The sequence below is a fragment of the Xyrauchen texanus genome, chromosome 1 (assembly GCF_025860055.1).
Source record: "Xyrauchen texanus isolate HMW12.3.18 chromosome 1, RBS_HiC_50CHRs, whole genome shotgun sequence".
Lineage (NCBI taxonomy): Eukaryota > Metazoa > Chordata > Actinopteri > Cypriniformes > Catostomidae > Xyrauchen > Xyrauchen texanus.
Window position 1 is genome coordinate 36384897 of NC_068276.1, and position 9949 is coordinate 36394845.

The 9949-nt window shown below is 38.3% G+C and overlaps 1 protein-coding gene across 1 annotated transcript; it reads left to right on the forward strand.

Moving 5' to 3' along the window:
• LOC127650093 (midkine-A-like) lies at positions 1-9866 on the forward strand. Its single transcript, XM_052135296.1, has 5 exons — positions 1-153; positions 6908-6990; positions 7243-7410; positions 8553-8714; positions 9071-9866. Exons 1-5 carry the CDS (start codon positions 89-91, stop codon positions 9097-9099), a joined length of 507 nt encoding a protein of 168 aa, XP_051991256.1. The 5' UTR covers positions 1-88; the 3' UTR covers positions 9100-9866.
• Positions 9867-9949: the final 83 nt, after the last annotated feature.

The following is a 9949-nucleotide window of genomic DNA, read 5'->3' on the forward strand; positions in this document are numbered from 1 at the left end:
TGGTTAATTTAAATGGGGTTCAGGGGGAGAGAAAGAGATTAAATTAGTTTGAGGGGAAACAAAGAGCCGGAGCGGCGCATAAAGGCGAATGCTGGAGAAGAGTTCAACACACTTAATCTCTTTCAGAGTGGGAACTTACAACACAGAGAGCAAGTAAGTTTTATTAATTTTCTCCATCGGAAGACTTCAACAGTTGTTATCGAACCAATGTGCCTATTTACAACTTGAACCTTTTAAGAAGTGTAATGGAAAGTTTAGAACGATTAAAAAAATATATAAATAGTTTATTTAGATTTTTTTTCGCGCTGATTACAACAAGTGTCTGAACACGAACAAAACGTGGACTATAAATATATTTTACTTTTGATTTTGGTTTATATTAAAAATACACGTTGTGCTGAGTGAAATGATTTCATGAAACTAACAACAGTCGTTAAAGTGCGCTAACGTTTAATACTCAGTGACGAAATGTCGGTCAAGTTCCTTCATGCAAGTATTTTATTCATGATGTCACATCTACTGTTTGTGTCTCAAAACCAAGTTAATTACCATTGAGCATTTTTGGGCGTCATATTAAACATCAGCTCAGCTCCCTCACAAACGTTGTTTGTTTGTTTATTTATTTATTTACAAAATGCAACCTGTTTTTTTATTCAAATGGGTCTTCAAAACACTAACCAAAAGTGCTGCAAAGTAAGATTACGCTCAAAGTCATCTTGTTTTTGCTTTCCCTTTACTTCATCATGATTGTAGTTGTAGTATAAAACATTATGCCTGTTTTATGTACTGTGCGTGTGTGTGTGTGTGTGTGTGTGTGTGTGTGTGTGTGTTTATACTACATTGTTGGGACCAAATGTCTCCACAAGGATAGTAAAACCTGAGATCACCTACCTTGTGCGGTCCAGCCAGTGGTCCCCATGAGCAAAATGGCTTATTGAACATACTGAACAATGTTTTTTTGAAAATGCAAAAAGTTTTCTGTGAAGTTTAGGGGTAAGGTTATGGTTAGGAGACAGAAATTATCGTTAGATCTGTATAAAATGCGTGGAAGTCTATGGAGAGTCCCCACAATATCATAAAAACAAGTTTGTGTTTGTGGAGCTAATATGTTAAATGGAAAATCACAATTAATTACTCTTGTCCTCTTGCTTAGATCGCTCTCTCTCTCTCTCTCTCTCTCTCTCTCTCTGTGTGTGTGTGTGTGTATGCCTGTGTGCATGCGTGTTCGAGATCATTGTGTATTTAATGCACTTGGCTGCATTCACTCCCTCTCTCTTCTGTTCAATGGAGTGATTAAAATGAGCATGGTCAAAGGGTGCAGGGCTTTCAGAGATCTTTTCACCTGACCTGCATTCTGACCTGCCCCCTCTTTCATTTCTCTCTCTTTAGACACTTTTGGGGCCTCTTCCTCCCAGAGAGGAACTAAGCAAGTGCAAAAATTGCACTCCTATTAAAGGGATTACATTTTAAACTATACACTCCACAACACTTCAGCAAAGTTGTAACCATTCTACCTTTTGGCCTCTGCCCTGTTTTGGTGTGCCTTTAAAAGGAGACAAAGGGGTCAAACATTGTATGAAATGGACATGTATCATCTGTCCCATTTGATTGAATAATTCTGGGTGAAATGGATCACAAAAGGTTGTATTAAAACCTTCAGGACAGAGTTAAAACAGTGCCTTGTCAGCCATATGAATTTCATATGCATTACAATGTTTATTTCACATTACTTTAGAAGAGAATGTGTTTCGCAGGACTCTTTCCCTCCACATAATATCTATATGCTATTGCTTTTAAGCAGCAGAGCTGTGTCTTGAGCTCTGGAAAAACTGTATGTGTGTATGCCCACAGGGAGTGTATATGAAGGCCAGACTTGGTGTCTCAGTTTATGATTTCTCTTTAAGAAGCGGGATGCTGTTACATGTTGATTTAAGTGAGAGTGTGTGTTCTAAGATTCAATAGCCTCCAGCAGTGCACTGGTCACAATTTCTGTCAGAAAGCATTTGGTGTAACGATTACCTAATGATTTACAGCACTGAGCCTGTGACAGCCTGTGTGTGTGTGTGTGTGTGTGTGGACATCACACAGCTGCACAAGCCTATCAGAAAGAATGATGGTAGAGTCACAATGATTTATGACTGCTAGCCTCAAACCTGTATTTGAGTAAATCCTGTGCTGAGGTAAACTTAAACAGCTGTTCTTGGCTTGGCTCTTCTGTCTCTCTCCTCCCCCATATCTGCCTGTGGTTTAGATGACTGATAATGCCAGTGCTGACTTGAACTCCCCCCATACTGTTTCTCTGAAGACTCAGTACGCAAACTCTTGTATCAGTACCAGCTCAGCCTCAAGCGCCTGCTTCACTTTAGACCTAATGAAAGCACCTCTGTTTAATGTAGTCTTTACAGAAAACCGAACGCTTGTAATAGAATTTAAGAGCTGCTGAAAGGAGAGGCCCCAAATGAAAATCTTTTATCGAAAAGCAGTTGCTGATAGGCGTGAAACTGCGCCATATGTCTGACTATGAGTGAAGTGGGTCAGAGCTTTGTGTTGTTTTCTCTTCTATGTAAATGAGTTGGAAGTCCAGCTGGTTGTGCTGGGAGAGACTCACACACTTAAACAGTGGGTGCTGGATTGCACTGAAAAAATTGGAGGGGAGCAGAGAGAAGAAACTGTGTGTGTCCAGCAGTCCTGCATTCCTCTGTGCTTGTGATAATGGAAGCCCCATGGCGTATGATGAGTGGGTTAGGTCCTCATAGTATGTGAGGAATGGGGCTTTCTACACATATGTGAGAGCATGTGTGTATATGTGTGCGTGTGTGTGTGCGTGCACGCACACTGGACCCAGCGGGTCTGTACAGCCTCATTAGGCTGTCTGGAACTCCCTCCATCATTCACATACACTCAAACATGCATTGCACAAAGAAGACTGCCTGTTGAGAGATTTCAGAGAAAGGTCAGAAAAGAGAAGAAAAAAAGGTGAGGAGGGGATTTTTTTTGGACACAGAGAGGGGGTGAAGACATTTTTGGGCCAGGAAAATGGGGGTTGGTGTGCTTGAGATTTGTGGTTTCTGAGAGAGGTTAGTCACGCTCGGCTGAGTGCCTGACACTTAATTACTGTTTGAAGGGAGCTTCTGGATTTAGTGGGTCAACAGAATATTTTATAAACTGCTTTAGAGGAGCACTGAGTGTCTGCTTCTCAGGCCGATCCTATTGAAAGCCAAAGAGTGAGGGGAAAAGAAAGGTTTAGAGCATTTTTACTGCTGCGACTTATGGTGACCTATAAAGGCCTGGCGCCTGAGTGATGCAGGGTGCCGTTTTTACTTGAACAAGAGATTGAGTTGAAAATTACGGGCCAAAAAGACAGTGCGAGTGAAACTACTGTCGTCTCTCAAAGTCCATAATATTCCACACACACGCAACAACACGTGACCGGATTTGTCAGTGCTGCCCTCCAGAATGGAACAGTCAATATGAGCAGTACCGCCGCTCCCGATACACATATTACGCATACCACGTCTCGCTAAATCCCAAACATGTGAGGTTTTTGAGGTTAGTGCTCTATCGAGTTTTAAATCAACTAAACCAACCTCCCTACTGTAAACCTAACCAGTAATGTCATTAAAAGTGAATGTGACATGAAAAACATAATTGCTGAAGCAACAACATCATTGTGTTCTTCTATGACCCCTTTTAGACCTGGTATTAAGATGCATTTCAGGTGATCCAATCACAAGTGGTCAGCATTAAATACGTGTTTGAAAGGGGTCTAAAACATTTTGCGATCAGATCACTCTAACCACATATGGAGATAGTCAATATGCATGTGACCACATCGTATCAGAGGTGTAAACGCTAAACCGTCCTGATGCGCGTCCCTGTAAGCCATGAAGCTTTTTAAACTTGGCCAGTTATGTGTATCTTTATAAGGAAATAACTGTCCAATCAGAAAATTTCACGAAGCAAATACATACACAATCACGAGAACTTCACGGATCTTCTTCCGTGTGTCTAACATCAACATGCAGAGAGACAGATGACAACACAAACTACTGAAGCTCCTTTAATACAGATAATCCACTAATATAGTGAAAAATTCTGCACGAAATGTTGCTTTTGTGCTTATATTAAATTTCAGCTGCATATGTGCTATTTTCTTTCACACTTTATTTATCTTTTCTGACTTTGTTGTACTTTAATGTCATGCAGTAACACACTGACATATTGATGGATGTATGTCATCATAAAACAGAAATCCTCCCACTGAAATCCGAACACAAGTGGCCACAGGAGATGCATTTATGAGACCTGGTATAAACAGTGATGTGTCGCCTGAACACACGTGATCAGATCACCCGAGACATCTCAATACCAGGTGTAAACAGGGTCTAAGACACTTTGACACCTTTGCATTTTAAGAGCATTGCTATATCAGTTAAGCTACGGCATAATTTGATTACATCCGAACAAGCTTGTAATTTTTGTTTCTTATGCAAAAGTTCAAACGTGTCACCTTACAAGTCTTGCCTTAGAGTAAAAGTGTTTTACTACAGTGTATGTCATATAATAGCATTTTGTGAAGTAAAAAGTAATTGTTTTTTAACTAATAATTAGCTGTTTTCTTGGGATTTGTGTGAAAGTAAATAAAATACATTGTTGTTGTAGCGCCTCTAGTGTTCATTTCACCAGCCGCGATACATGCAACGAGCCGATGCAAAAATGTAGTTATAGTAATGTGATTCTATGAGACCAGGTTTTCAGAGGAATAGAGACTTGTTTGGACCTAATAGGTGCTTAATTATCCTCAAAGCCATTACAATTACCCTTTTCATCAGTTCAGCTCCTTCTGGAAGCTTTCAGCAGTCTTTTATTGCTTCTTTCAGAAACCATCCTCTCTTTCAACAGGAGATCAACTTTTATTACCGTTAATTGCTTTTCCTGCTAACAGACCTTCACACACACTCTAAACCAGGGATGTCTTATTGATGAAAAAGTCACTCCCCCACCAACAATGGTGCTGAGTTGTTAGTAAATGTGGCTGTGGGAAGCTGTGTGTGTGTGAATGTGAGTTCTGAAATCTGGGTCCATATGTGTGTTTCTATGGCTCTGTGTGAGCTGCTGGTTCAGTCCCTTTGACTTCATATCCACGGAGTGTTCCAGAAGAATGGCGTCCTGTGGCGATGGTTCTTTTCTCCTCAGACAATACACTCCTGCTATCTCCCAGCACGCAGACGAACCATCGCCATGGAGATCACAAGCAGAGGCTGAAGAGTCTCTCACACAGCCAGAGTCACAGATAAACAGAACAAAAAAAACCATATATGGAGATGCTGTGTTCACACACTCAAGGGATAGAGCTTGTAGTAGTGTTTACATGAGAAATTGCTCTGAGATGTTGCTTTTTTTAACAAATTACACTCTTTTATTAGCAGAAAAATCTTAACTTACAACTTTTACCTGTTTATTGCAGTGGTAGTGGAAATAAACCTCCACATTGTTATGAGCACTGCGGGACCTTCATATTTTTCACATTTTGGATGCTGTCATGGTGAGAAGCAGAACAGAAAATGAGTGCAATTTATTCAAACATTTATTAATTTACACTGTGTGTACACAGCTGAGGACAGTTCTCTGAACAAAGAGAGATAGGAGAGAGAGCACAGATGTGAACGCTGCGTCCAAAACCACGTATGTACTGTATTTGATGAAGGACGCATTTATCTAATGGAAAAACGGTACATTCTTTTAGGTATGCATGTGAGTAGTATGAATAGATTTCGGACATACTTCATCCGGGGACGTGGGCAATGTCTCGTGACCTGACTATGTGACTTAAAAACAACAACTGGGAAAACTATATTCTCTGGTTTTGTTAAACAAGCACCATTTAAGCACAAGGAAGAATGATCTTGATATATTGTATATAGCACTTACAGTTGAGAGGAGCCGTCCGACTCGTGATTCACCACCATTCTTTTAAATCCAGTGTTCTGAACGTGACATCTCCTCAGCTCCCTAGGGATTATGGGATCATTAAGTGTCTAGTCGATCCGCAGTTCAGTATCTCACCAGAAATAGTAGGTCATCAGGATATTTCTCACTTACTGCTTTATTTGAAGAACTGATTCAAAGTTGCACAGACTCATTCTGAAAAATTTCTTTGAGAAAATGAACTAGACTGAGCCTGTATAGGGCTGCTGGGGAATGTTCAGTTGTGTTTGTGAGCATAACTTTGTATGTTTTGTCACTTTGGTTGTCCAGACTGTGTTTGATGAGCCACATCAACAAGCCAGTACTGCAGCAGTGCTTTTGGAGCCAAGCACTTCATTAGCATAATTCTTAGAAAAATTATTACTCATGCTACTGTTCCACTGGCTGTTACATCATCGTCCTGTGTGTTTTGTGTGTGCTTTTGTGGGTGTGCGCTTGTTCCTATGGGCGGCTGTAGAATTTGAAACACCGTAGTTACAGTACATTATAATCTGGTTGCAGTGTGATTGCAGAGATTTGTGACATTTGAACTTTTGTTTGCAGCAGCCAAGACTGCAACATTTTTATGCTGTTGGATTCATTCAGTGAAGATCTAATGAATCAATCTGAATGATCACATTTATCAGCTCCATTCTTTCATTTTATTTGGAGAATTCAAATATTTAAAGGGCAGAATAGATGGGTTGAAATCTGACCTGCCCTTTTGATAACTGTATTAATTATAGAAATTTTACAGTTACTAAAAAAATTTTTTTTAAGTGCAATATCACCATGTTTGATTATTGTTGCTGTTCTACAGAAGTGAAGAATTGCAGCAACTGATCTTTTCAGCATCTCTATGTAGCAACTTCAGTGATCTGATAATTAACAGCAGTGTATGCCTAATGAAATGATTGATATCCATTATTCTGTTTTTCAGAATGCGTGGCTTGTTTTCCACCCTCATCGTGGTGCTCATGGCCTTAATGATCGTGACTACAGAGGCTGGGAAAAACAAGAAAGGTATCAAACATGACAGAGGCCATCACATCATCTCTCCTTTCTCTCCTCTCCCCCTTATAACAATGTGATTTTGTGACTTTGAGCCTTGAAACTACTGACATATTAGTGAAAATTAGTTGATCATCACAAGCCATTTGTGCACCTGTAGGAAGTAAACTGAGTTGCTGTGATCTTTATGCTGCTGTTTTAAAGGGCAAGTGAATCATGTCACATGAGATAACTGTATTGTCTGTATTGTATGTTGTGTGATAGAGAAGAGTAAAGGTGGTAAGGGAGGTCCCGACTGTTCAGAGTGGCGCTATGGCAGCTGCGTAGCCAATAACGGGGACTGTGGACAAGGCTTGAGGGAGGGCACCTGTAACGAGCAGACCAAGAAAGTCAAATGCAGATTGCCCTGTAACTGGAAGAAAAGTTTTGGAGGTGAGCAAAACTATGAAATACCACTGATCAATAAACTGAAATATGGAACTCTTTCTGTGGTTCAATCAAATGAAAATATTTGGACATTGGCATTTGCTTGAGCTTTTTGACTGTTGTAACATAAATTACATTATTTTCTAGTCTCTTCATCTTCAGCACTTCAGGTTGATTTTAATAAAAAAAAAAAAAATTGTTATATAAATCTCAAATTAAAACCATGCCATTTATTTTTGGTACTTTTCCAATGCCAAGACCCAGACTTTCAATATTAAACCATTTACTATTTTACTTTTTATTATTTATACTAAACTAATATTAAACAATATGAAATCTATCATATAAATACAAATTATTACGTGTTTAAAGCTCTGATAATCTAAACAAAGAGTAAAATAAACCATTTCGATATTTTAATATTAATTGAGTGAAAATTAAATCTATAAACTCTCCCACGGTTTTGGCGTCATTTCCACTACATCAAACAATTTTACCCCTTATAAAGTTATTATTATTTTTTTTCAAAAGTTAGTGAACTTGTTTACGGAGTCAACAAAAGTGTCAGTAAAGAGAATTATTTAGGTCAGTCATGAAAAAACCCCAAAGAAAAATCAATGTAGATAGGATTTTTAAGCAGAATATTTTTATTGGGATTAATTTACAATCTACCCATAATTTGCCATGCTATGCAAAAAAGTGTGACATTATTATTTAATTTTGTGTATTTAGGAAACATTCAGTATACAGTACTCTAAAATAGCTAAAATAAGCTATAGTATAAAATTTGCCTTAACAAGACAAAGAAGTCAGACATTTTATTTCAAAAACTACTAAATGTAATTTCCATCATTATAATCTCCACCATGTAATTCTATCCAACGCAATACAGAATTTGAGATGTGGTGGAAACTACACTGTGGTAGGATTTGTCATGACTTCAGAAAAAAATTACAAAAATCTCAGCGTAAATTACATGTACATACACTGTTGGATATTGTTAGTAGACAAATACAAAAAAAATATAGAAATAAACTACTGAGTGTGAAATGTCTTAAAATGACCGAAGGTTGAAGAAACACCCATTTATGTCTGTTGTAAATGTTTTATATTATTATACATACTTTATTATAACACTTTTTATGCAGCTGACTGCAAGTATAAGTTTGGTAACTGGGGTGAGTGTGATGCTGCCACAAGCACAAAGAGCCGCTCTGGGACTCTGCAAAAGGCTCTGTTCAATGTTGAATGTCAGCAAACCATCTCTGTCTCCAAACCCTGCACCACCAAGGTCAAAAGCAAACCCAAAGGTACATTCTCAACACCAAACCCAAAATTAACTTACTCCTCTGAATGATTGTTATACTCATTACATTGCAACCAGTTGTTTGATTCGGTTTAGTCAAGGGAGACTGTAATGTATGTAATCTACTCTGATTGCGTAATCTTGGCCTGTTGGGATTCTGAAATAATTGATGAACCTATGTTTATACATAAGAGACAGTCCTTTAAACGCATAGGTTTGTTGTTAATATGCTTAATTTAATTTGGATTTCAGCAATAATAGCACTGGGCATATGTATTTCCTAAGCATTGTGAGACAGGGAGGCATTGTCAAAGGTTTGGCTTTACTGATAAATCTGAATAATGATTTTCCTCTTCACAGGAAAGAAAGGAAAGGGGAAAGGGAACTAAAGAGAGCGAGAGATGCAGAGGAGCATTGAACACCCAGCGATCATCTGTCATCCAAACACTGCCTTTTTTATCTCTACTTTGTGAAGATTAATAATGAGCGTGACTCAACACAGCCATACATAGCCTGAAGTAATTTTCGTACCAACTGAGTAATTGACTCGTTACATTACTCTTTCACTTGTGAGGGAGAAAGGAGAATAAAATGCTGTTTTTTAGAGTGTGTGATGCCCTGTAGTTTACCCATTTCACAAGCGCTGAGAGCGCTCTCTCTCTTTCTCTCTACCATCATCTGTGTAGCTTCAGGCCTCTCATTTGTTAAAGGACAACACAATCAGTAGAACTCAATCAGACACATCTATTTTTATAACCTTTTTACTTAAAAAAAAATGTGGGTTTGTAAAATTGTGTAATTACAGGATTATATTACTAGTTGGGTATGTAAGTAGTATTTGGATAAGTCACCCTTCTCCTTTTGTAGCCTAAAATTGAGGATAAACAAGTTTTCTTTTCTTTTTCTTTACAATGTTGTAGTTAATGTAAGGATTGTTTTTGTGAGAGAAAAAAAACCCATGCAAATTGTTTTTCATTTTGACACTGATTGTGTTACTTATAGATATAAGGGGTGACAGAGGGTTATAATATGGAACAAGTATTAATCTGAATGGACGCCACAGAGACAAGTCCTCTCTTATGCAACAATAAACCATTTGAATATGTAAGAACATTTAGTAAGCATTTGAGAAATACAGTGAAGTTTTGTTACTGAATTTTGTGTGTAATGTTTACCTCAAGGAATTGGTGGCACCTGATTATTAAAGACTCCTGACCCCATTGTTTTCTTTACGCAAGC

What these genes read in the sequence shown, in the direction of transcription:
- LOC127650093 (XM_052135296.1), top strand. Translation starts at nt 89, where the DNA reads ATGCTGGAGAAGAGTTCAACACACTTAATCTCTTTCAGAGTGGGAACT. An exon ending in ACTTACAACACAGAGAGCAA is followed by an intron (nt 154 to 6,907) that starts GTAAGTTTTATT and finishes TCTGTTTTTCAG; the next exon opens with AATGCGTGGCTTGTTTTCCA. An exon ending in GGCTGGGAAAAACAAGAAAG is followed by an intron (nt 6,991 to 7,242) that starts GTATCAAACATG and finishes GTTGTGTGATAG; the next exon opens with AGAAGAGTAAAGGTGGTAAG.